This window comes from Petaurus breviceps, unplaced genomic scaffold, assembly GCF_028583685.1.
Source record: "Petaurus breviceps papuanus isolate PSGF00001 unplaced genomic scaffold, PetGlider_PUasm1.0 181, whole genome shotgun sequence".
Classification (NCBI taxonomy): Eukaryota; Metazoa; Chordata; class Mammalia; order Diprotodontia; family Petauridae; genus Petaurus; species Petaurus breviceps.
The window spans coordinates 13,316,189-13,344,019 of NW_027185784.1; the positions used below are offsets into that span (position 1 = coordinate 13,316,189).

At 39.8% G+C, this 27,831-nt stretch overlaps 1 protein-coding gene across 5 annotated transcripts in view; it reads right to left on the reverse strand.

Annotated features, from left to right (window-relative positions):
• The window catches only part of COPG2 (COPI coat complex subunit gamma 2), a 42,676-nt gene that overhangs the window by 1,457 nt on the left and 13,388 nt on the right, over positions 1-27,831 (reverse strand). For 2 of the 5 annotated variants that reach the window (XM_069087232.1, XM_069087236.1), the window contains exons 6-23: positions 25,166-25,241; positions 21,514-21,606; positions 20,041-20,127; positions 17,701-17,858; positions 15,936-16,069; positions 15,356-15,423; positions 12,280-12,468; positions 11,192-11,287; positions 10,641-10,884; positions 9,905-9,940; positions 9,377-9,452; positions 7,826-7,929; positions 7,061-7,186; positions 5,675-5,737; positions 4,269-4,408; positions 3,406-3,577; positions 1,398-1,495; positions 91-229 (exon numbers count right to left, since the gene is read on the reverse strand). In XM_069087232.1, the coding sequence (XP_068943333.1) occupies positions 91-229; positions 1,398-1,495; positions 3,406-3,577; positions 4,269-4,408; positions 5,675-5,737; positions 7,061-7,186; positions 7,826-7,929; positions 9,377-9,452; positions 9,905-9,940; positions 10,641-10,884; positions 11,192-11,287; positions 12,280-12,468; positions 15,356-15,423; positions 15,936-16,069; positions 17,701-17,858; positions 20,041-20,127; positions 21,514-21,606; positions 25,166-25,241 (2,099 nt within the window). The remainder of the gene's footprint in view (positions 1-90; positions 230-1,397; positions 1,496-3,405; positions 3,578-4,268; positions 4,409-5,674; positions 5,738-7,060; positions 7,187-7,825; positions 7,930-9,376; positions 9,453-9,904; positions 9,941-10,640; positions 10,885-11,191; positions 11,288-12,279; positions 12,469-15,355; positions 15,424-15,935; positions 16,070-17,700; positions 17,859-20,040; positions 20,128-21,513; positions 21,607-25,165; positions 25,242-27,831) is intronic. The other 3 variants (XM_069087233.1, XM_069087234.1, XM_069087235.1) reach the window with 2 other exon arrangements.

The following is a 27,831-nucleotide window of genomic DNA, read 5'->3' on the forward strand; positions in this document are numbered from 1 at the left end:
ACACACTAACAATACTTTTCAAATCCATGGGGACTATGTCAGCTGAATTTGATATAGGCTGAATTCACTAAAGAGAGAGGCTAGTCTCACCTTCAAGGGTCTTGGTGGTACTCAGGGCAAAGGTCTCTTCCTTTTCAAAGTTGTCTCCAACCTCCTCCCAGGCTACAGCAAAGTTGGGCTTGAGCACCTTCTGGATGTGGTCAGACATAGACACCTCGAGATCTTCCAGCTGATGGTCAAATAAGACTGGTGTCAGTGCACAAAATTTCTCTAGCAGAAAGGGAAACTAAGCCCACTGGTTAATGGATATTAACTCACTCCATTCCAAATTCTCTATTTACCAGGCACTTAATATTTATTGATAGCAATTCTACTGTACAGTAAAACAGTAATCTCTGGATGTTGGCAAAGAAAAGGTCAACTCTCAGCAGATTATCAGAATCTCAGAATTGGAAGGAACCTAAGAAGCTGTCGACTTCAACTCACAGGAGTTGGAACAGGAAATCTGTCCTCCAATGTTTATTAAGCATGCAGTGTGTAAGGCACTAGACAAAAACAATATCATATCTCATGTCCACAAGTACAGTATAAGGAACATATATGAAATGAGAAATGAGCACTAATAACTCAGGGGAGAAGATCTGGGAAGGCAAAGAGGCATCTAGCCTGGACCTGAAGCCTGGACCGTCCACTTCTGGATGGCTCTAATTGTTAGGGCATTTATCCTTACACCAAACCCCAATCTGCCTCCCTGCAACTTATCCCCCACCTCTTCCCATTACTCCCCCTCATTCTCATTCTGCCCTCTGGACAGAGAACAACAAATCTAACACCCAAATGATTTACTTGCATGAATCTCTGACCTCATCTATGTGTGTACTCTCTCTGCTGACAAAAACGGCAATTCATCCATGCCCTGTCCTCCTGTATGATGCCTGTTCACTTTCTCTCCATCTGGAGGTGGCTATTATGTCCCTCCCTTTCTCAAGTCTCTTCCATGCTAAAGCGTCAGTTCCTTCTCCGATCCGAGGATGAGTGGTTTCCGGTTTTTGTTTAGCCATCCTGGTTGCTCTCTTTGATGGCCCTCCAGTTTGTCAGCACTTTCTCTAACACAGTGGCACCATGCAATGAATGAAGTGCTCCATATCAAGTCTGATCAGGGCAGAGTACGCTAGGACTATCAACCCCCTTATTCTGGGCATCGCATCTCTTAGTGTAGCCTAGGGCCGTACTAGCTTTTTGGGCCGCAATGTCAATAAACCACATTCCCTGTGCAATATATTGAGATCTGGACTATCTCCCTCAACTACGGTGCAAGGCGGCCCCCCCTGGACAGTAAAACGCAAACGCCTGGAACCGTAACAGGCCCGAGGTCCCGACGCTCAGGTGGAACTCACCACGTACTCATCGTCGTAACCATCCTCGTCCGGGATACCAGTGTTAGGGTCACAGTCTCGGACTGTAAACTTCATCGTGCAGCTAAAGGTGCAAGCAACTAGGGGGAGACAAAAGCAAGCTGGCCTGCATCAAGGCGTAATGGTGTCAGGATCTTGCTAGCAATAACTTATCATGCACTAATCTATGCTCCAAAAAGCAGGTTAGATGCAGTCTCTTATCCTGGATGCAGGCTGGTCAAAAATGTAAGTCACAAAACAAAAGAATAAAAATATTAATTTACCACTAAGGATCCAAGTCTACATTAAGAAGTATACAAGCAGACAAAAATGGTCACAATGATGGTATAGAAAAATCCAGATTAAAGCACACAGACAACCAATGCAACCCCTGGGTTCCATATAGTAGAATTTAAACCTTAGACCAAATCACACTTTTTTGGGGGGGAAGGCAAGGCAATTGGGGTTAAGTGACTTGTCCAAGGTCATACTGCTAGTGTTAAGTGTCTGAGGCTGCATTTGAACCCAGGTCCTCCTGACTCCAGGGCAGGTGCTCTATTCACTGTACCATCTAGCTGCCCCTAAATCACTCTTAACAGCTTCATACTAAGGTTACAGTTTACATCACAGAAACACAGGGTTAGGAAAGACCTGGGAGACCATCTAGTTCATTCACATGAGCAGCAATTCACTCTACATCCTTGACAAATAGTCATCCAGCCTCTGCTCAAAAACCTTCATGTCAGGGAACCCACTATATCCCAAAGCAGTCACCCTATTTTTGGCAGCTCTGTTAAAAGGGATTTTTTCCCCCCTCCTAAATTTTAACTCAAATCTCTCCAAACATGACAGAATTTGAGAGTTGGAAGGGACCCTTGCAGCCACTTAAAGGTCCAACTCATACATAAAGGAATTTCCATTACGATGTCTCTAACAAATGGTCATCCAGCTGCTGCTTGAAGATTTCCAATGAGGGAATCTCATCACCTCTCCAAATAGGCCATCCCTGACCCATTTTGGACAGCTCTGTTGGGAATTTTCCCCTGATGTTAGCCTTAAATTTGCTTCTTTGCACCTTTGTCTTGCAGCTCCTAATTCTTCCCTCTGGGGCAAACAGAGTAAGTCTAATCCCCTTTCCAAAGTTAAACAGTGTTTTATGACATACAAACTATGTTGTAGGATTTTCAAGAAAAGGAACAGAATGGAATAGCATGTCTAGAAGCACAGATGTTGGGGTAATTCACCCTCTGCTAAGTGAACAGGAATACTCCTTAAAAACCAGGAGATTTCAGAAGCTGCTTGGAAGGAGAAACTTAACCTTTTTTGTGTCATGGATCCCTTCTCAGAATAATGTATTTGATGACATAAAATATACAGGATTACAAAGGAGACCAAGTATAATGAAAAACAGTTAACAAAATATTAAAAAAAAAAAAGCTCAAAGACCTCAGGTTAAGAGCTCCTGCTTTAGAAGTTGGCTTAAGATATAGCTTGAGAGAAAGCTTAATACAAAAATGACTAAAGGTGTAATTGATATAAATTTGCATGAAACCTGAGGGGGACAAATTGGGTAACAGGGATGGGGTAGGAATAGAGAGGAGGGAGCAAATTCAGGAGATGAGGATTTCTGAGGAAGACATGGACAATGAGGTATTTCCACCTGCCTTTTATCTCACATAATGTAATTCAAAATTTGGACTTCTTATCATCTTCTACACTTAAAAGTTTTAGCCCCTGTCTTGGGAATAATGGTCTTAAAGCTCTGGACATTCTGACTACAGTTAGAGGGATGGAAGACATATTCCTTAGCAAGTTATGTTAAGTAAGCTCATATAAATAAATTAGTGATAACCACAAGGCCTGAGCGGCAGCCCAGCACTGAGTTCAATCACCTTGAAGTGGAAAGATCTGTGCCACTGGGATCTAACAGAGGGACCTTGAACAAGTACCAGGTTGAATCCTGAACATTTTCTAGCACTCTGCTGTCAGATTCTTCTCCTGGGGGCTGTACCTGCAGTAGGGTCATCATCAGGTAGACGAACAAGAGTGTAACATATCCCTGGCTGGTTATAGGTGAGGCTGGGGGCAGGGATGCAGCAGAGTACGTCATAGGCGTCTGAAGGCTCCATCTGCACTGTCACCTTCTCTAGGAACTGGTCATTGAGGGTATTTGTACAGTCAAACTGAGAAAACAATAAACAAGCAAGTATAAAGATGTCAAAGTTTTCTTTGACAAGAAAGTAACAAGACAAGAATTGCCCTAGGGTAAGGTTGCTTCCCAGAAACAATCCACTACCCATTTCCTGACTGAAATGGATGCCTTTCCCTTTTAAATCACATTATAGTTTTTTCTTCTTGGTGTACCCTTGAACATCACAGATTACTATTGCCCTAGAAATACTTTATGCCACATCTCTGCTTAAGGCAGTTCTCTCTAAGATAAATAAGGATAATAAATACTTGCACTGGGATTAACATAAGGAAAGTCCTTTATGTAGGAAGTTACATTATAAACCTATTTTGCTTCTGCTGAGGACCTACCACTTTAGTAGGTATAAGTCTCAAGGCTGCACAAGAGTCATTGGTCTCATCATCTTGAAAAGCACATTCCGGGAAGTCTCCATGGAAACTATGATTTTACGTTAAAGTCTGTTCTCTATGGAGCCATGTTGTACCTCTTTTTGAACTTTCTACTTTCATGTAATCAGGGAATATCACGGTAGCAAAGAAGGCTTAAAACAAGGAATAGAAGTGACTCTCAGGTCATTTGTAAAAAAGGAAGGGGCACACAGAGCCCCCCTGTAAGGCCTCTGCTTCCAAGTTTGTCAATTTAGCTTCAATCCCTACAACAGTCTGGGATGGCACCTTTCTCACCTGGAATACAATGTGATTGTTGAACATGTGCTTGACACAGCGGACAAAATACTCTGTCTCTGCTTCCGTGAGCTGCACAGGCTCGGATGACTTGAATAAAGGCCCTATGTTCTTAAACTCGGGAATGGCAGCCAATTGTTCTGTCCAGGAACAAGGAGAAAAAAAAGGATAAGAAAGTGAGATATGGGGAGAGAGAGCTGAAGAAAGAGATCATGCTTGACACTGGAAGTACTATGAGCCAGGGAGACCCCTTTTTGTGTTCTGGCAGCATCTGTTGGCATTTCGTGGCCTGAGGGCAGAGCAGTGCAGTGCAAAGTGCACATGCTTTGTGTTCAGAACCAAGGCTTCAGTGAAGTTGCGCAATACAACACAGGCAAGCACTACTAGAAACAACTAATTCATTATGAGTTTGATTTTTAATTATTTTTTAGTCACTAAGTATTCAGCAACCTTTAATGTTGCCCAATTTTTTGTGACCCCATATGGGGTCATGATCCAGTTTAAGAAGTGCTACAACAGTTGCCAGAGCCCTTCTTAAGAGGTGACCAACCACAGCTGATCTCTGTGCTTTCCAAATCATCTTTCAAGGAGCCCAGCCTCTACACTCTACATGTAATCAGAGAAGCAGCTAGGCCTATCAGTTTTGAGGGAGTTCCTTCTCTTTCTCAACCCTTCTCCCAAGATGGGGGAGAGCTGTGTACACACAAATCTCCAATCTTAATCACTATGCACCAAAGAAATCATACCAGTGCCAACATGCCTGCTTTTTCAGGCTTCCTTCTGATGGGTACCTTCATAGGGGTCAGAGCTTCTCTTAGGCTAGATTGGTACATCTGTAAAAAAAAGTGCCTGAATGGTTTGTTTAATCTTGCACATAAGAAATATACCTCAGGGAGGTGATGGGCTGTGTACCCAGGCTCGATCTGCTCTCCTGACAGAAATGTGCTTTTAACTTCTTATCCTGTGTTCTGACATGAATAAATTTTAACTATATAAATTCCCTGATCAGAACCTTATGTCTCTCCCTTGAATCCATAAGCCAACTAACAATTTAATTCTTCCCTCAGCAAGCAAGTTCCACTGTCAAAGTAGCACTTCGTAGTCAAGCTTGGCAATATTCTTTAGAAAAACCCCCAAGAAACAAGAATAAGTCTTCCTCTGGAAAAATCACAACTTTCATTTTAGCCAGGCACCTAGTAGGTGCTTAATAAATGTTTACTGACTGACATTTCCTTACAGCAGACCATGGTAAGAACTTGTAGCCCCTATTCAGTCACACACAGATTTCCTTCAGGAAATTATGTAATTTATGATACAGATAGTAGGGATTTACTATATTTGACATGCCTAGGATTCAAAACCCATTCTTTCTAACACTTTAATATGTCAGACCCTTTGCCTCATACCTTGAAATATGTCTTGCCTGGAAGGAGCCAACTTCTCTGGCTTACTGGCCACAAGTGTGATTTCTACAAAGATAAGAAGGTATCCTATCAGTACAAAAGTCTTACAATTCTCCTTACTAAATGAACCACAGATATACTGTATTAGGCAGTGGAGGGATAAAAAATATGGATAAGATAGGGTTCTTGTACTCAGGCAAAAGAAAGAACCAAATGACAGACCCAGTACCATAACCAAGATAGTACAGGGTGAGGTGTGACAAGAGAAAACAGTTGAGGGATATGTACATAGGTGTATACGTAACAATAACACAAAATAATACCTAAGTGCTTTAGAGGGGTACAAAATGAAGTACTATATAAAGGCCAAGGGGATAAAAGTATAACTGACACAGTGATGGCAGATGGGAGAGAGATCAGGGACAGATTTATGGGAAAGGTGGTATTTGAAATGAATTTTAAAGTCTAGATGAGAATTCAACAAGCAAATAGTTAGATAAGAACAGGGTGTATGAGGCAAAGGTGCAGAGGTCAGAAAGTGCAGGGTATTTTCTAGGGACAGAGTAGTTTGATTTCTCTAGTGCATGGAGAACATGAGACAGAACAGAATCATTTAAGATTGTAAAGATAGTGCCAGAATGTGGTGTGCCTTAAATAAGAGGTAAAGGAGTCTACCAAATAAAGTTGCAAAGGGAAGCCCTGAAGAATTTTGAGCAGTTCTGATTTACCATATGTATACATAAAAGAGAGCTAGTTTCACAGGAACAAGAAAGACAAACTAGAGAGTAACAGGTAGATTTGGGACGTCCTGGTAGGGAGTGCTTGCCTGAGACAGAGAACTGGTAACAAGGGCCTGGCAGTGGGAGTAGAGGAAAGGTGGTGTGCCCTTCACCAGGTAAACTGTGTCAGAGTAAGGAACTGAATCCAAGACTCCTGGTTCACAGTTCAAATGTTTTTCCTTTCTTCATTTGAATTTTCAAGTCCTCTGGGTTAATTTTCAGATCCTCTCACTTTTTCCTGCAATGTGAGCCTCTTGTAGCAAAACTTAAAGCCAGAAAAATATAGGATGACAAAACAGGGACCTTTGATCTATTTCTGACTTCAGATGCCACATCACTTGCCTGTGAAGATCCCTCTCGTTGGTCACTATCTCTTATTTTCTTGGGTTACGTTTCACATTCTTGCCTTATGTAGCAGAGACTAGGAGATGTAACCAACCCAAGACAAAAAACCGTATCTACCAACCTAGATCTCAAAGAATGAGGAATGTGGAGTGACGGGAAGAAACAAGTGCATCTGGTTTCTGGGACAATGTGCTATTTACAGAACTAACACAGAGCTGACGCCATCCTGCCCAGCAAACAGGCAGCAAAGCAGCTGCCACATTACCTGCTTTCTGTTCAAAGATAGGGGCAGTAGCAAGAGGGACGGACTTCAGGTCAAAGGGCTTCTCTGAGGGTGCCAATGTATACTGATGCAAGGCTTTTTCCATCCCTGGTATAGAGACTGTTAGACCTGTGAAAGAAAGCAGCTAAGTACAGAAGGCCCCAGAATCCAGGCTCTCCACAGAGCTATGACAGTCACCTGAAGCAACCATCAGGGTCAGGCCTGTCTGTTATCAGAGACTTTGTAGTTTGGATAATGGGAAAAATAAAACGGTTCTACAAAACACCTCAGCAACCTCAAATACATGAGCTGAATATGCAGACATTTTACAAAGAGGAAATCTTTCTAGGGTAAGGACTCCCATTTGACTTGACAAATATGAGCAAGAGAAAGAGAAGGTATTAGGATTTTAAACCGAGGAGACTGAGGAGGCTCAAGGCAGACAGTGAGGAGGTGATGAGAGAGTCTTAGGATTTTCACATAGTCTGCTTCATTCCAAGGAAGGAGGGCTAAATAGACATACTCTAAAGACGAGATTCACAAGGGCTGTCAGACTCCATATTATAAAATGAAGTTAATAAGATAATGACCTCTAGAAACCCATATATTAAAAGAAACACATTAAGTGTCTCTCCTAAAGAATTCAGTTTTCTGAAACTCTGAGATTACATTCAGACTCTCATTGGATAACCACAAGACCTTATACCTCCAAGATAGCATCTGGGACATAGAGACATGTATCTGACCATGTTCTGGACCCTCACTGACCATTGAAGATGTATGCAGCATTCAGTGCCATCTGCTTCTGCTGCAACACATTCAGGTAGAAGGTGGCTCGGTCCCGTACCTCATCATCAGTATCCATCATACACCTGCCCAGGGGAATCAGAGTAGCCATGTCACAGTGCCCCAGAAGCCTCCAACACTTTCTTACCCCATCCAATTTAGAATGTTCAGGCATTTGTTTTTATCTCTATAAAAGGTTCAATAATTACAAACAGTAAATCTCAAAGCCAGCACAGAAACTAAATACTACTCTGAATTATGGGGCAGTTTTATTATAAAATGGAAGAAAATTATCAATGGCTACCCCTATGCATGAGGCACAAGGATGAATGCAAAGAACACTAAATACTTGTACAGGATGTCCTGATTCTGCCACTGAACCACTAATGTAATCACGCACACTGCAGTTAAAAGGCACTGATGTTTCCTATAATATTTGGCTAGAGTTCTATATGAGGATGAATGCAGAAGCATTAACTGCAACTGTTATTAATTTGATTTTTAAAAATCAGTTGTTTCAAACCAGCCTTCATAGATCAATTAAACCTGATAAACTCACTTGCTTCAAATGAAAGGTGAGAAGTAAGGAGGGTAAAAACAAGGTTCAGAAAGTGTTATGCTGCAGGAGTTCTATTCTTCATTATCTATGGCTACAGTGAATTAATGATATCCAGAAGTATGTGTTCAAAAATCTACTTTGATGAGTGAATTGTCTCAGGCCTTGTTGTTCAGTCACTTGAGTCATGTCCAACTCTGTGACCCCATTTGACACACATACTGGAGTGGTTTGCACATTTCTTCTCTAGCTCATTTTACAGATGAGGAAACTGAGGCCCACAGGGTTAAGTGACTTGCTAAGGGTCACACAGCCAGTAAGTGTGTAAGGATGGATTTAAACTCAGATCTTTCTGATTCCAGGCCTGGCATTTTATCCCCTGAAGCACCACCTAGCTGCTTGAAAAACTTGCCCAATGTGGGGCCTGAACCTACAAACCTGAGATTAGGAGTCTCATGCTCTGGTAACTGAGGCTGTCTCAGGCTTTCTTCCCCTTCAAATAGTAGGCCCTATTATAAAAACTAAAGAATATAAGTTTAGGTCACATTCTTAAAGTCACATAAGAGAACCAACAGGACAGTTGTGTTTAGAAGTTCTAGTACCACATACATTTTAATTTAACTCTCCCTATAGCTACTATTTGTAGATAGTGTGAGTAGAATTCAAGTCGTACTTATGTAGTATGGAGGGGAACTTGGGTTCTAAAGGCTAGGTAAGCTCTGTAGGTCCTACCAAGCTGAAATGGCTTCAAGAATAGGTCCAATGACCAAAGATTCTCTCTCTTGTCCAGGGAAGAGGTCCTGATGAAATTATACATCCATTCATTACTGAACTATCTGTCTGAACATATGCAGGCTGTATGTAAGACAAAGGAATGTCCCTGTTGCTGACAACACACCAGCCCTACTCAGGGTCCATATGTCATAACCCATCCATTCAGCAACAAAGATTCCTCCTACAAAAGGGCCACAACTTACCTCTGTAGAAGAACAAGGATGCTTGGGAGAAGGTTTTCATTCTGAGCTCCAAATTTGGCTAAAGCACTGACAGCAGCTGAAGCAAAACAAAAAATAGCCATTAGTTAAAACAGTGCTACAAAAATAAGCACAGTTGCTTGCTTTCACAAGCATTCCAAAAATTTGGGGCTGCTAGGTGGTGCAGTAAATAGAGCACCGGCCCTGGAGTCAGGAGGACCTGAGCTCAAATCTGGCCTCAGACACTTAACACAAAAACTAGCCATGTGACTTTGGGCAAGTCACTTAACCCCGACTGCCCTCCAAAAAGCAAAATAAAAAGCACAATTTTCCTCTCCTGTTCAGTGGTTCAGATTTCCTGATTCATCTTAATACAGAGGCTTATTTGCTTTGCTAAGGGATTCTTTAACTCATTTCTTTGCTACACTACAAAGCTTTAAGGGAATTTAGTAGGGCCAAGAGGCTAGAATGAGCTTAGATAATACAAAAAGAACAAGTCCTATTTACATAGCACTTTTAAGGTTTACAAACCATATTTTCCCAATGATCTCATGAGGCAAGGGAAATCTGTGCAAAGGAAACACATATCACAAATGTCATCTTTTGGTTGTCTTCCCTTGCTCTCTTCTTGTATCCCCTCGCGAGAGACTTAAATCCTGTTCTAAAACAACTAATACTGGGGGTAAGACAAAAGTCTAGAACTTATGTCTTACAACTGTGCATGTTTCTCAAAAACAATGACAAAGTCCTCTCATTTGCCTCAGCAACAGAGTAGCTCACATGCTGTTCATTTGGTTACTTGAGGTGGTGAATCTAACTGTACTCTATGTTTACACACACATACACACTCATTCACTCTCTCTCACAAAGGTCCCAATCACAAGCTTTTAGTGATACTGGTGACTTCAACTCATGCTTCCAGCTAAAAAGTTACCAAATACAACTTTAAGAAATCTGTTTGGAAGCAGTTATAGGATTCTGAAAAAATTACTTCATTGCATAACTCCATTCTACCCCAGGAAGCCAAAGGTAGTCCCCAGCCTCCATTTGTGGAAGTTGGGCAGAAACCAGAATGGAAATTGGAAAGGAAGAGATCAGTATATCCAGAGACTAACTTATAATCCTAGAACTCCTCACACTTGGACATGGTTGTCCCTCCTTCATTTCACAATTACTTCCCCACCCACCACTTCGAGGGCAGGGATCAAGCAGTATATCAAAAGAATTAAAGTAGCAACAATCTGAGGTCAGTTTTCATGTGACTCACCAGCCCTCACAGCCTCATTCTCCAGGACTACCCTATTGAAAATGAAACGAATATACTTGGAGGGAACAGGTGTCCGAGGACCCTCTTTCCCCAACAAGTGGAGGATCTTGGTGGCCAGCACAGTGTGTTCACAGTCTTCAATGAATTCACAGAGGTGAGCCAGACCTGACTCCTTACTCTCAGGATTTTCTTCCACAATGCTAATTATGCAGTCTACAATGGCCCGTTTATACTTGAAGCCCCCCTGGCAAATGAGAAAGGGAAACAGTCAGACATGCTAAAGTTAGTCCCTGGGGAATTACCTATACCCTAAGGTTCATGTAGACAATATACCACTCTCATTTTCTCTTCCCTTAAGAAAAGGACTAAATACTTATCACTCAAATGGCAAGTTTGATCATTGTAAGCAGCAGTCAGAATTAAGTAGAATAATTTGGCAAATAGGCTAGAGGTAGGAGAATCCTTTCTCTGCCTAAAATATCACAGTTTCCAAAAAGAGTGAACAGAAGTCAGTTGATTTTAACCTCTTAACAAAGAAGTAATTCACATACATCATCTCGCAGCATATTGGAGAGAAAAGTCATCATGACGCTGTGCTTCCGAGGGTACTTCTGACACAAAGCACTGATAGCTTGGACCACTACCACCTGCCAGGAGCAAATAACACAGGGATAGAAAGACATTTCCATAGCTTGAGCCACTGTACACTTTTCCTTCTTCTGAATACAAGCTGGGATGGTGCTATGGTTACCTAAGCTAAGAAAGCCTTGTAAATGCTAAGCCTCAGAATGTCAGATATGTTAGCTTAGCTCCTTAATAAAAAACAGTTATATGCTAATCATGGAGTTTACAAGGTTGGTGATTTAAGTTATTCAGACTTAATGATCATAAAATTAAGTGTTTTAAATAAGAATGGAAAAAGAAATTATCCTTCCCTGACTGTAAAACCAATAAATTTATTTTATTCTCTTTAACATAAATATCAAAATGAGATGAAGAGTTAAAAGATACATTTTTGGAAAAATTTTGCTAAGGAATAAAAAGAATTTTCCTAAAACTTTAGTGGAATTTATCAACTCTAGTAAAAGAAAAAAACCCAAGCTTATGACATATCTGAATTTAATGAATTCCAAAAGAAATCAGAAGCATAAACTCCCTATCTTAATTCTGAGTTGTATCTGAATCTTAGTTATAAAAAGTTTAACAAAACACTTACTTTTTGTTATAGTTGAGGGGAAATTCCAGTTTCAAAACCAAAAAGAATTCCCTAAGAGTCCTGCCCTTAGCTCTAAAAACCTAAATCTAAATGCATCCAATTAAATTTAATCCAATTTAATTAATTTTAATTAAATTTAATCCAATGTTATCTTATAAAATGAAAAAAATTCAATGAGCAAGAAGTATGTTTCCAAAGCTAAGTCCACTAAAAATCCTGTTAGTTCCAACTAACACAAAATCTCTGAAGCCACAAGAATCGTTTTTGTGTGTACATATCTTTCAAAAATAGCACCAAAAAAAACCGATCAGTTCCATCATAACAAAGTGATAACCCTGATTATAAACTGAAACGATGATAACTGATAACACAGTAGTTGTAGAAGCAGAACTAGAAAACCTAAGCTAACAGGACATATATTACCTTGAACTCATCAGAAATCTCAGACACAAAAGATGAAATCTGCTTCATGAGCCTATCCACACTACTCTCACTTCCTGTCTTCAGGAGTGTGGTAATAGCCAGTGTGGCAATGCTGCGGTTTGAGTCTGTGATCAAGTTTTCTAGATCCAGGTTGCAGGCTGTCACTGCAGAAGGGTGCTTCATGGCCACCTGAAGCAAGGGTATGAAAAGAAAAAATATCAGGCAAAATGGTCAAGGTTTTTTTTAAAAGAAAGTAAGACTTTTGTTTAAACCTGCATGGAACAATAGGAAAAAAATCTAGCCTAGGTCCACATAGCAATTATTCCCTGATTGGCTGGCTTTGCCCCCTTCTGCTGTGCTGAATGAGTTATAGGAAAAAACCCTGCTAGGCAAGGTAAGATTTTGTTATAATGTATTCACTTTATTGTGAAGTCATAGTTTGGGCAACTTTATGCAGGATATTTAGGTATTATCTATAAAATTTATTTGGTTATGATATGAATTTGTGATATCTTTTGCTAAGGTCCTAAACTACTCAAGTCTCTTATCAATATTTAACTTTTCGGGGTGGCCAGGTAGCACAGCGAGTAAGAACACTGGCCCCAGAGTCGGGATGACCTGGGATCGAATCCAGGCTCTGATACTTAGTACCCACCCAGAAATAACTGGCCGTGTAACCTTGAGCAAGTTACTTAACCCCAATTGCTTTAAAAAAAAATTTAACTTTTCACATGTTATGTCATCAACTAGATTACTAGTTCTTTATGGATGAAGGTTCCCACTTTGTACTTCTCCATATCAAGCACAGTTCCTAGGAAATATTAATTGTGATAGAAGGAATATCTACTAAGGTCCCCTGCCAAGTAGGTGAAACTTGTTCTTCCCCTTAAAAGGTACTGAAATGATTCTCCAGACTTAATTGTCTCAGGACACTAAAGGCCTGGGGTGTTGATTCAGCTTCCTGGTCTCTTGAGTATACAAAAGGATCAGGGCATGAGGAGCTCCAGCTAGGAGAATACTAACCTTAACCATCAAGGGCAACAAAGAAACAGGGAAGCTGCAATCCTATGAATCAAGGATGTATCCTCCCCGAATCTCTATTCCTTGCTATGGCTAAGTAAACCACTTTTTCTTCCAAGAAGTAAATTTGTTAAGGGCATCACCATCGTTCCCAGGCCCCTAACCTTGACATCATCCCAGAAGCATCCCTCCTTACTCTCACACATTCCATATATCTTGCCATTTCTACCATCACAACTCTTCTCTCTGCTCACATAACCACCACCCTAGTTCAGGCCCTTTTTGCCTCCCCCATGGACTATTGCAATGGCCTCTAACTGGACTGCCTCAAGTCTTTCGCAATTCTAATCCATCCCCCCACAGCTTCCAAAGGGAGCGGAAAGTATAGATCTGACCATGTCACTTCTGCTATACTTAAACTTTAGTGCCTTCTGCTGCCTTCAAGATCAAAAGTAAAATCTGTTGTTTTGAATTTAAAACTTTTCAACTTGGCCCGTTTCCTACATGGCCAGTATACTTACACTTTACTCCCTTCTCTTTCCCACCCCTCCACAATGATCTAGCTTACAATGGCCTACCTGCTGTTCCTAGTACACAACACAAAATCTCCCCATCTCTATGCCTTTTCACTGACTCTCCCCCAAGCCTGGAACACTCCCTTTATCTTTACCTCTTAGTTTCTCTGCTTTGTTCTACACTCAGCTAAAACCCTACTTTCTTTTCAGACCTCAGCATAGTGCCTGGTACACAGAAGGCACTTAATAAGTGCTCACTGACCTGACCTTTCCTGGCTCTCCTCTCTGAGATCACCCTCCCTCTACTGTGTGTATATAGCCCAGTATGTAGGCAGCTGTTTATCTATTGCTCTTTTCTTTGGATCTCTAGCACTTAGCCAATGGCTGGAACACAGCAAGTGCTTCTGATTGGCTTTTATTTACTCCTAAATGTACCACGAATGTCTCATTTTGTTCCAGCTGTGAGCTTGCAGAACTCGCTAGACAGGATCAGGCTTGACTAACTCCAGAGAGAGAAGAGAAGTAAACATCTGTTGGTGTTGCACCTGAAGTTCTATCTGCTTGGTCTCAGGTGCCCCCCTCATCAATCTCCTCCCCATGCTGCTTAACTCAACCTTGTATATCCTCAACACACGACCACCACCCCCAGCCTCCCAAAACCTTCCTTCAGTGTCCTGGACTTGGGCCTTGCAGCTCACACCACTTTACCTCAGTAGCTCTAGTTGCAAGTCCACAGGAAAAAGGGTGGCGTGGGGAAATGGGCAGTATACCACTCCAGCTTCCTCTGCTATGTCATCTTCCCCTCCCTTAAGACTGTAAACTCCTTGAGGGCAGGGGCAATCTTTCTTTTTCTTATTTGTATCTCTTGCACTTAGCACAGTGCCTGACATGTAGTAGGTACTTAAAAGTTTACTGAATTGAATTACTGGATTCGTGACAAGATAAAGATAAACTAGTCAGTCTTATTTCATCCACATTATGGCTTTTTTAAAATGAGGTTTTCTTCTCTCTACCAACACCCTTTCTTCAGTTGTCTGCATCCTGCTTTATTATGTCTATTGGAAGAATAATATCTATGTTATGCAAACATATTCAAGAATATCAATACAAGGATAACCTTCAATAGAATATCTATCTTAGGTAAGTTTAAGAAAAATTTCATTATCCCCATTTAATAGATGGTAAACTGGAGACCAAAAGATTCATACAAGGTCAGAGGATAAACTACAAGTAGTCATGAAATCTGAGTCTAAAAGGCCTAATCACCAAACTCTTTTACCCAAAGATAACATACACATCAACTTCTCCATATCCTTTTTTTTTTTGGAGGGCAATTGGGGTTAAGTAACTTGCCCAAGGTAACACAGGTTAGTTTTTTTGTGTGGGTGTTAAGTGTCTGAGGCCAGAACCAAACTCGGGTCCTCCTGACTCCAGGGCTGGCACTTTACTCACTGCACCACCTAGCTGCCCCTCTCTATACCCTTTTACTTCAAAGATTAAACATTGGAATGTACCACTGGATAAATGTAAAGGAAAATTACCTTGTTCAAGGTCCTCACAGCTGCATATCTCAAGGCTGGCTTGGGAGAACTGCAAAAGAGCTGAAGAACTAAAAACAAAGAAATGTAAATATGAGATTGTTTATCTTAATAGTGACAGCTCAAAATAAGTACAAAGTTAATTTTATTCTAAACAAGTCTAGGGGGAAAATCCGAACTCATCAACTACAAGCCACATCTTAGTATGGTTGCAAAATGATAAGACACTCTCTTGTTAAGCTGAGAAAACTACAAAGCAGGCATGTGATTATATTTATTCTAATCGCTTTGTGTGGCTTTTTTTTAAAGTGACAAGGTGAAAGTATTTTGAGTTGTAAAGGCACACAACGGTACAACAATAATGCCCCTTAGCTGCCCTAACGAAATCTTTTTAAAAGTCTGTATGTGGGAGAAATGCTAAATAGACAAAGAACTGTTTTGAATAAAATGCAACTTTGCTTCACTATAGAACGCAAACTTCCAACCTGAAGGCTACACATGTATCTAAAGGATAAAGACACAGCCATGAACATAAAAATCCAGCAGCTTATGTGTCATACTACTGTCCAAATACTCAACAAACCTGAAACAGCAGGTGCCAGCTCCCTTGCAGTACAATTGGGGAGATGGATAATAGCTGAAGCAGCTTCATAGATAACCATTTCGTGTTTGTTTCGTAGGCAGCTCTCAATGAAGTCAAACAGTGGACTTTCATGGCTAGAAGGAAAACAGGCCCATACTAAACAGCTGGATTTAACAACAAAACATTTAACCATGCAAACTGCACCATGAAAATAACAGGCACCCTCATTTGAGGAATTGTATTTTTAATTTACTAAGAAGTTAACAACTAAAGTAAACAACCAACTAATTTTTTTTAAAAGAAATTCTTACCCTGCCCATCTCCTGCAGAGATTAATTTGCTTTGCAGAGATAATTTCATCTCTCTCCCCTCCCTCTCATTCTCTCTGGTGTTACGTGTAAATAGGATATCAACAACAAAGTCTGAAAATCTTTGTTTTCTAAATCCTCCAATATTAAAATTTGCTACTTATTAATGTAGTAATTCTTTTTTTTTTTAAATTTATTTTTTTGGAGGGGGAAAGGCAGGGCAATAGGGGTTAAGTGACTTGCCCAAGATCACATGGCTAATAAATGTTAAGTGTCTGGGACCGCATTTGAACTCAGGTCCTCTTGACTCCAGGGCCAGTGCTCTATTCACTGCGCCACCTAGCAGCCCCTAATGTACTAATTCTGTCATAGTTTTACTATGGAATCCCTGCATCCTTGTGCTGTGGTTTATAATTCATCACTAACTCTACACTGCAATGAATTCTACTATAATTGAGAAAGGAATACTACCTTAAAGGATTAATAAAAACATCCTAACTTCAGCATACTTTTTCAATACTTTCTAAAACTCAACTGGAAATTGTTGCTATAAAAATATTTGTTTTTTTTTTAATAAGGAAAAAGAAAGAAGAGAAAACAACAAAAATTCCAGTTCTGCAACTCAGATAGGACCTGGAAAAAATACATCCCTAACTTTCTCAAAGAATGGTGAACTAGTAAATCAGGCAGTTTAGGGGCTTCAAGTCCTCCTCTCCCAGTAGGTGGCAGTGTGACTCTGGGTTTCTCACTTCAATTTTCTGTGTTTTGGTTCTCTTGTCTAAGAGATCAGGCAGTTGGGGTAGATCCTATCTAAGCTTTCTTAAAGCTTTCAAATTCTATGGTCTATCTAGTTTGTGATCTTCAAACATCTTTACTGTTAAGAGGTTTGCTTATTACTACTAACTTTAATACTGAAAGCGATTCCATTAACACGGGTACTCCCTTCACCAATACAGATTGAAGTACCCTCCACAACTGAAAAGACAGTGTTCATGGGTTGCTGTGGTCAAAATTTATTGCCCAAGAACCAACCTTCTGAGGGGAACCTCTCTGACATTAGCTAGGTATCTTTAGGGAACAGACATGCAGTTGGGCCTACACCTGAAGTTATTACACCTAGGTAGGACCTAGTAGTTGGACTCCACTGACATAACTTTCAAGAACCGTGGTCACCTCCATATCATGAGGAGGCATTAGAGAAGTTCTTTATTTGTACTGTAATCATAAACAACCTCCATTAACCAATAGCTATTAAGTAAGAATACTGTTAGGTTTTTCAAATTCAGACAAAATTATCTTTTATTTTACTTGGAAACTCCAGTTTCCAATTATTGGAATTATTAAAGCAACTCAAAAACTAAAGGATATTTGAAGAATACCTGATAGAAAACTAACTCAATGTGTATTTTACTCAGAAGTTGAAATCAGATCTGGTTTAGGTAAAGGCAGCAATTTACCTCTCCTCAGTTTCTTTCAGCAGGCGACTGGCAATTCGGATTAGCATGCAGTAAGCAAACTGGGACTTCAGCCCAGACTTGGTGAATTTATTCAACATCTTGGAAACAGCAAGGCGATCATTCTTCCTGAGATGGTATAGGACTCCCAACGCATGATACTAGGAAGGATAACAAGGAAGAAAATATAACATGTAGAAAGCTAGCCAGAAGTAGGACAAAAAACTGCCAAAATCATACCCCAAAACAAGTTAATGCTTTTGTTTGGTTATATGGATCTGGATTAATGATTTCCTGATAAAAAAAGAGATATAATACAGTTACTTTCAAGTAAGACCTCCTTTTTTTCAAACAAATTCAAATCCAATCAAGGAGGAAGTACAGCTACATGCAACAACATGAGAAAGAATTAAATGGGAAGAACCATTTCCCTTGCCCTGTTCAATCTGTTTCTAGTACAATCTTGGCCTGCAATCCACAATGAGGAAGTTTTAAAGGTGTTGGCCTGATTGAGGATGATCTTGAGGGTTCCACATGACCTTGCATAGCTCCAGGACCAAGTACCTTGGGAATTATTAAGGCTAAATTAGGAGAAAAAGTTTTCTCTAGGGCAACTTCAATAACCTGGCTTCATCTGGAAGATACACCTCTTGCAAAAGTGGAAAGAATTGCTTGCAATGGTTAGCAAAGGACCTTTTTCCTGAAAGACATGTATCACTAGCCTATTACCTTCTCAAACAAATAAAATACAAAACAAAAAGTTTAAATATTTAACATTACATTTTATAGCTCTTACTTCATTTTTTCTAGGTACTTTCTTTTACAGTCCTTGTTCTCTGAGGCTCTACCTGGGCTTGTTATGAATTACTTTCTTCTTCTGGGTTTACCCCCTTGACTTCTTCTCAATCCACTGTCATTTCCAATGTGTTTGGCATTTCTTCTCTTTACTCCTATCTCAGGAGCCTCAGTTTCTGGTTGGGAGTATTGTACTTTTGTCAAGATTCTATTTTCTCCTGTATTTTTTTGATGGAGGGGACAGGCTCTGCGTGGTCCAGGAGGAGCTGGCCAGGACTAGTTTCTGCCTGCTACAGAATTTCTGGATTTTGGCTCAGTCTCCTGAAGCTCAACGTAGATTTTGGCCTTGGTTCCTACTGTCTCCTTCCCATTTATGTAAATCTGAATTTGGAGTTGATTCTGTCCTTGCTGTGACCTTACCAGGTGTCTAACAAAATGGAAGCTGTGTTGTGAGGAGGCTTCCTGCCAGACCCATGGGCTTTGTGCCTCTCAGATGTGCCGTACTGCCTGTGCACTGGTCTGCACACCTGCCTCCTTCTGGGGCCTGAGTATGGGCTGACTCCTGAGCCATGTGCCTCTCCACATCTCCTCCTGTGAGTTCAGTTATGCACTCTGCCTTCACCTCCCCAGGCCTGTTTTAGCTCAAAGCAGCTGCAAAACTCTGATGGTCTTTTTTGTCCAGTCATGAACTAGATGGAGGAACTAAGAGTCACTTCTCTTTGTTTTAATCATGGCTCCCTCTGGTGCATTTTCAGAGCTTTACTGAGATTTCTGTGGGGGATCTGAGCTCCTCTAGGTCCTAAAACACCATCATCTTTCCCCAATCCAGAAAGTTCAAATGTTTAAGGAGACATAAAATATTTTCCAAATAAGTGGGGTTCTTTACCATACTAATAGCTTAGTGTTGCTTCTTTCAATAAAAGATAAGCTAATAAGCTTCAAAAGAAGCAACTGTGGCCCAATTAGACCTCAATTCTATGAAGAAAAGTTTTATATCAGCACAACCTACACATGCATTTTGATGGAGCAGCAATGTGGAATTATTCTAATTCTTCCAAGATGATTTCAAAATGGCACATAATTAAGTAGTTTTCTTTAGAATCTCTATAAAGATGATGGTCTTTATAGGGGTCTAAGAAGTCTGGATATGGCTCCGTATAACACCAATGCTAAATTCTTAAAAAAAAAATAGTTGATACAGAATAACAGAATTTTAGAGGTAGAAAAGACCTAGGGAGTACATCTCATTTGATATTTCAACAAATAAAGTCCTTTTAAGATATCCCTGAAAAGAAGATCATTCAGTATCTGCTTAAACAACAGAGAGTTCAGGGCAGTGTAGACTATATCATAACATCAAATGAGAAATTATGGTAATACTTACTTTAAGAGTTTTCTTACAAGAACAGAGCTTTAGAATGTCTAAACATCAAGCAATTATGCCTTTAGTAGTCTAGCCTTGCTGGGAACAAATGAAATCATAAACCTTACATGTTGAATATATTATTACTCCCAGGATATAACCTGAAAGGACTTAATGACAAGTACCTGCACCATGATATTATCACTGGAAGCAGCTTCTTGGGCTTCATTAATCCATCGCTTGACCACATCATAGCTTATTTTCATCATGTGCTGAATACAAAAATTAAGAATTACTGAGGAATTAAAAAAAATGATTCAATACACATCAAAATTTATAAAACAGAACTTTTTTGTAATAGCACAGAAATGCACACAAAGTAGATGACCTGGGTAATGGCTAAACAACTTATGGTTATAAAAGCATAATGTGCTGTACCATAAGAAATTATGACTACGAAAAATATAGAGAAGCTTGGGAAGAATATAAGCCACAGCCAAGTAAGCAGAACCAGGAGAATAATATACACAAAGATTACAATAATACAAACATAAAGAACTTTGAACACCGTGTAATGAGAATGACTCAGAGAAGAGAAATGAAAGGGGAACTGTGGGTACAAAAGACATCAATGGTCAAACTGAGTTAATGTGCTGGTTGGTTTCATTGAACTGCTTTTATTTCCCAGTATTTATTGAGGGAGGGATATGCTGGGAAATGGAATTAGTATAAAAAACAAAAGACCTCAATTATTTTTGGAAAACAAACAAACAAACAAACAATAATAGTCTCCTCAATGTAACCAACTTCCAGGTAACCTTCTACACTGAAGGATTCAGGACTGCTCATCTTTCCAATTATCTACATCACCCTGGCTAGCTAAATGCAGACCTTCCTTTCCCTTCTCTCCACCTAAACTCTGTTCTTACAGAGCCCCAGAGAACAGAGATGTTTGCAAAAGTGATTTTGGGGATTAAACATTTGGCCATATGATGATTTCATGTTTTACTCCCTGGCAAATTAATTTGGGATGTGGTAGGTAACTACAGCTGCCTAGCCAAACCACAAAAAAGTACTTTATCTGCTCTACACATTCTAGCAGGTGGAGATACATTTCACTGACAAGCTTCTTTCTGAGAAGATAAAAACAACCCCAGAAGCATTAGGCTTATAAGTCCACTGTCAAAGGCCTTGATAAGCTAAACAGCACTTTCCCACTGAATAAGAATTTGAAGTGGGGAAACAGTAAAGTGATTTTGGAGCACAAGTCATTTTCAGGGAGTATAGGCCTGCCTGGATAGGGTGAACATGAGGGTACTGGGTATTTGAGTGAAATTAAGGAAGACTTAATTTCTCGCTGTCTCTCTCTCTTTCTCTCTCTCTCGAAGTAGGAGGAGAGTGAAAAATAGGCCAGACTCTTAACTCTCAGATGACCCTCACTTCTTCTCTTCCTTTCTTTCCAACTTGAGTACAGATTCCCTTGCTTATTTTCCTAACTCATAGACACCTAAGGCCTACAGAGAGTGCTTGGGAAAAACAGAACAGATTTTTTTGGTACTTATTAAAAGTAAATATTACACAAGAGAAAAAAGGACACTTTGTTTCAGTAACTACAAACTATGCCATAAACATAACTGTACTGCTATTTCTCTACTTACTAAAGAAGACACCAATGCTGAACTGGAGACACTTGGAACCTTATCCACAATGGCTTGCTTCATGTATCTTTCAATGGCCTGCAACATTGTTCCCTAATGCAATTTGGAAAAAGGAAACAGTGTTCATTTTCAGAAACAAAACTCTTTATCTGAAAGCCAACTACACACACACATACAAGCATGCACTCGCACACACACACACACACACACACACACACACACACACGGAGTTACAGTAAGTCATACTTCAGTTCAATTTAAGGAATAATTCTCTAAACATTGAAGCCAACAATGAAATGAGTTAACAGAGCAGTAACTCCCTGTCACTGCAAATGTTCCAGTAGATCCTGTAGAGAAGATGCCTGAATGGGATAAGAAGCAGTCCTTCCAACTTTAATTTTCTGTGAGAACTTCCTATTTATTTAGTTCCAAAAGGGTTCTTGAAAGTTCAAATTTAGTTCTATCATTTTTACTCACCTTGAAAAGGATCTGAAATAGACTCACAGCAGAAAGCGAGGGAAGGGAAATAAGAGGACCTCTGAGTATAACAGCTCCCTCCAAAGGCCCGTGTTCCCAAGTCACGGCTTTATGCCTCAGCTCTCCCTTAGCACCATGCTCAAGCTTATTTAACTGTACAATTGTTAACATTCTGAGTCACTTTGTTTCTCAGCTTTCTAGAATAAGGCAGTGGCGTCTGAGGGGTTGACACAAAGACAGGCAAAGTAATATTCGACAGTCAGAAAAAATAAACAGCAAATTTCTGTACTACTGCAGATAATGGCACTACAATGAGCAGCATTTATAATGGTATCCACAAGTTGAAAAGATTAACTTATGTTCAGTATCCCATTTAAGAAGGCCAAGGGAATTTATAACAAATTTTAGAAAGATTTAAATCAAAAATGATTTTTCTAAAAGGTTTGATATTTGAAGTTTTAATTATGTGGAAAATTAATTTACATGAAATGTCCCATTTTTCAATTGATATTGCTAAACAAATGAGTTACTAGAGACCATACAATTCCGTTTCCTCAACAACAAATCCTCTTAAAATAAAGTTCCTTTGAGTCAAAGTTAACTAGACACAGAATGAACTGGGGAAAATTCTAGTCTCCTCAGTGTTTATGTAGTAGTGGCTGGAGAGGGAAGTACTGTCTCAAGTACAGGGATCCAGTGAGTGAAAGGCTGTTCTCCTGGGGTCAAAAAAGAAGCAGTCTTGCTCTTACCATGGTAGTATGTGGTCTCCATAATATTAGGCAGAGGAGGAGGGGGAGTGGGAAGACTTATATGAAGTGTCGCAGAGGAAAATGAACATAATCAGAATAATTTGTAAGATGACCACAATAAAGTAAAGGAAAACAACTTTGAAAAACTACGGAAGAATAATTATGACCTTCAAAGACAGATGGCACATACACTATCCAACCTTACACACAGAAGTGCTGAACTAGAGATAAAGAATGGACCATCCATTTTCAGACATGGCCAATGTTCGAATTATTTTACAAGGGACAGCTTCTATTTCATGGGGTTAGCAGACAGTGACAGAGATGTCCCTACCCCTCCAAAAGAAGAAAATGGTATCAATAAAACATTCAAAATACAAAGAAAAAAACAAAATCATCAAGTTCAAAAGGTGACACAAACAGGGCGATTTTGTTACTGCTGGATTAAATTCAATGTATTCTTTAAAAAACTATGTAATGAAGTTCATGGTTTCATAATAAAGACCCTTTTTGGTCTTTGTATATTGAAATGTTAATATTTACTGATGACTTAAGTTCACAATAAAAGTTTTAAATTAAAAAAGAAGTGGGAGTGATAGAGTATTGCAACCTTCTACATTTTGTGGAGATGAAAGGCAGGTGCAATAGAGAGAATATATATCCCTATGTCTCCCACACAATTTCTAGCTTTGAGAAGGTTTCTAACAATGAAGTTTAAAAAGAATTAGGACTCTTAAGAGTATGCTATAATACAGTTAATCTTCTATGAATCTCTCCAATGACTTGCATGGGATTACAATCCCTACCTATGGACTGGATTTTTCTACATATTGCAAGGTAGGCATAGTATATACTGAACACAAATATGTGTAATATTTTACTACAGGAAGAAACAAATTATCAAAGAGCAACCATCTGGTTAACATCCAAGTGTCACATTGCATGTCAGGGAAATTTGCTCTCTGGTAGGAGGATGGGAAAGACATAATCCCAAAGCTAAATGGGAGTCTGGTCTGGCTGTTAAAGTCAACATGCATAACTGCTAAAAAATATTCTATGGTATTTCTTAATGACAAGTATTCTTTTTTTTTTTGGAGGGGAGAAGGTAGGGCAACTGGGGTTAAATGACTTGCTCAAGGTCACACAGCTAGTGTTAAGTGTCTGAGTTCACATTTGAACTCGGGTCCTCCTGACTCCAGGACTGGTGCTCTATTTACTGCGCTACCTAGTCGCCCCTACAAGTAGTTATTCTTTAATTAGTATGTTCAGTTTGAAAGTTCTAGTTCTATCCTTTCTGTAAAAAGAAAAACTAATATTTAAATCCTAAATAAATAATAGCAATAAAAATAATCAAGCTGTTAAATTAATTTTTCCAGGACTTATATTTTTTGTTGTTGTTATGTTCAGGCATTTCAGTCACATCTGACTCTTTGTGACCCTGTTTAGGATTTTCTTCACAGAGATACTGGAGTGGTTTGCCATTTCCTTCTCCAGAACATTTTACAGACAAGGACACTGAGACAAACAGTGACTTGCCCAGGGTCACACAGTTAATAAATGTCTGAGACCAGATTTAAACTCAGGAAGATGAGTCTTCCTGACTCAAGGTCTGGCGCTTTATCCACTGTGCCACCAACTGCCTAGATGGATATTTATCTGAACCTTATTACCACTGCACTTCAAACAAATTCAGTATTATGATCTTATTCCAACCTGAATACTGGAGATGACAAGCCAATGTCATATTGATTCAAATATAGGCTTCTTTATTTGAATCAATATAGCTGTTCCTCAGTCTCTTCCACACTTTATCTCTACACATTTGATGTGTATGAATTAAGTGCAGTCAATGATGAATGTTATTTTTCAGTGTATACCTCTGTCTCTATTTTTTCCTTTCAAGGTAGAGACTTGGCCTACAGTCAGTAAATGAATAAGGTTACTACAAAGCCAATGTAAACAAAGAGGATAATCTTTTTTTTCTTTTTGGAGGGGGGAAGGTAGGGCAACTGGGGTTAAGTGACTTGCCCAAGGTCACACGGCTAGTTTTGTTTTAAGTGTCTGAGGCCGCATTTGACCTCAGGTCCTCCTGACTCCAGGGCCGGTGCTCTATTTGCTGTGCCACCTAGCCGCTATGAGGATAATCTTTTAAAAACAGACAAGCAAGTGACATTACCAGCACCTGTGCTACCTATGTATATATGTATGCAGATATGTATGTATATATACAGATGCATGCATGTGTATATGTATATGTGTATTATAAACTTATAAGCACATACTGTCAACCATTAAAATTAAATCTATTTCTTCTTAAGGAAGCATCTCCTTATCAGAGTAGACAGTCCTATAAAAACTAAATACTGTCCTCAGGGAAACATTTAGAGATACAGCATTTCCTATGACACCACACAAATAGAACTTACATCAGTGATTCTGCAGAGGGCCCTGATGGCTGGGCCTCGGTACACATCCTCCTTTCCAGTCATGTCTTTGGTTAGACTAGAGAAATTGAAATGAGTTAATGTCATTAATCATTCTTCCACAGATTCCTGCTTGGCTAGCTTTCAATAACATTCTCCATTTTCGGCCTAATACTGAAAAGAAATTAGGACAAACATAAAAAAAAAAAAAAGGCCATGGAAAACAATAAAAAACTAATAAAATCTGAGAACACTAGGCTAACATTTCTTTAGGCTCCCCCAAGCTAATAGAAATCTTCTCCCGACTCTGCTATTTCCCTTAACATCCCAGGTCTCTATTACAAAACTTCCAGTCTTTCTAGCATCCAACCCTGTCATGTGGGGCTTTTATCCACTACTCTGTTCAAACTACAGTGTCTTTTCTCAATCCTTATCCTTCATGCCTGTTCTGCAACATGGTACTGTTACAGATTCCTTCTCCTCCCTCGGTGCCTGTACTTTTGCTCTCTCCTAATTCTCCGGTTCCCTCCTGATCTCCTTCACTGGGGCATCCTCCTCCTCCTGCTGCTGCTCTCCAGGTCTGGTTATTCCTCTAAGCCTTTATCACTGGCTCACTTCTCTCTCTCTCTCTAGGTACCTTAATCTCATCAATTCCATGACTTCAATTATTTCATCTAACAGCTAGCTCTAGATGTTCAGTTCCAATTTCTCCTGCACACTGCTCCTAAGTCTCCAACTACCTGGTGGACATCAACTCCTAGATGTCCTGCTGGCACTTCAAATGAAGTATTGCCCAAAACTGAATCCATCATCTTTCCCCATAAAACTTGCCCCTCCTTCCCAGGCACCCAGGGTCAAAACCTCTATGTTACCTGTTAATCTTCTCTCTCCTACTTAGTCTATCAGTTGCTTAGCCCTGGCAATTCTACCTCCACCATCTTTCTCCCATCTGTTGTTTCCTCTATATTCCTGCTGCCATTCTTGTCCTTATCACACCTTATCTAAACTTTTACAACATCTTCCTGACCATCTCCTTGGCTTCCTATCCTTCCGATTTATCCTTCATCCAACTGCTAAAATAATCTTCCTAAAGCAGAAGTCTGATCATGTCACACCTCTGATCAACACCTTCAATAACTCCCTACTGAATTTAGCATCAAATACAAATTCTTTACCCTAGCTCTTAAAGTACTTCAACAGTCTTCTCAGAACCACTAATCTACCTTTTAAATTTTTTTTTTTTGCTCTTTGGAGGGGGGAGGGCAGGGCAATTGGGGTTAAGTGACTTGCCCAAGGTCACATGGCTAGTAAGTGTTAAGGGTCTGAGGCTGGATTTGACCTCAGGTCCTTCTGACTCCAGGGTCAGTGCTCTATTTACTGGGCCACTTAGCCGCCCCTACTAATCTACTTTTACAGATTGATTTCACATTATTTTACTTTGTGCATTAAGGGGTTTAGGCAAACTAGACTACTAGCTGACCCCCAATCTCCTACACACCACCTCTATATATTTACATCTGTATAAGCTGTTCAACATGCCTGGAATGCACTGTCTCATCCTCTCTGCTTGCTTAAGTCTTTCTCTCTTTTTTAAAGTCCCAGCTTAGGGGCTAGTTCCTCGGGGAAGCCTTCCCTAATCATCTTTCCACCCATTCCATTTTCTTGCAACTCTCTGCCTGAATCTTTCCTTTGCCCCTATCACATTCAATAGCATATCACATTCTTCATGTACATGTCATATACTTTCATTAGACTGTAAGCTCTTTAAGGGTGGGGACTGTATCATTTCTTTCATCTTGTATCTCAGGGCCTTCCGTCTAGAAAAGTGCCTACTACGTAGCAGATGATAATTATCATATCCACTATCAATTGATCAAAAAGTACAAAGAACTGGCTATGTTTCAGCCACTAGATCCCATAATATCTCAATGACATGGAAAGAACTGGAACAAATACTGTACTACGCCCAACATTCCTATTGGTACAAGTATGTTTCCTAACCTATTTGTAAACGAAGTTCTCTTTTTTAGTGTGTTGTTTCAACTAAAGTATTTTCAAGCACACCTATTACCTGCTGTATACAACTATCTACCTTTACCATGGAACTTCTTTACTATAGCAGATAACTGAAGAAGAAAAGGGAAAAAGAAAAAAGAGAAGCTTCAAAGTAGATTAGACAGCAAGAGAAAAAAGAAAAGAAATTTTCCCCACTCACTTTTATGGATTATCTTCCCAATCCCAGGGATTCAGATCTCAAGACTATGGAAGCTAAACTACTCTACATCTCTCCTTTGTTACCTTAACTCTTCAGAACAAGATTATTTATGAGACCAGGGGTTGGGGCAGAGCCAGAGAGTTTTCCTTCCTTTCAGGCCCCATTTTCTAGAGGGATGCCCATGGCCCTGGTATAATTCTGGAGGGCTCTTTTAAGACACAGGATTTCTGAAAGGGAGGGGGCATGGTCAGCCTCAGATAAAATTTCAAGCTGGTCAAGTATGTGATTGCTTTCTTCCCACTTTTTTTCTCTGCCCCTCTTCTGTCCCCTGGTGTTCATTCTCCTACATTCCCTGTGCCTCATAATGCCTTAAATCAGCTAATTATAGCTATCCATTTAAGCTTTCCTTTCCTACTGCGTTAACAAATTTGATTAACAAAATCACAACTTTCTC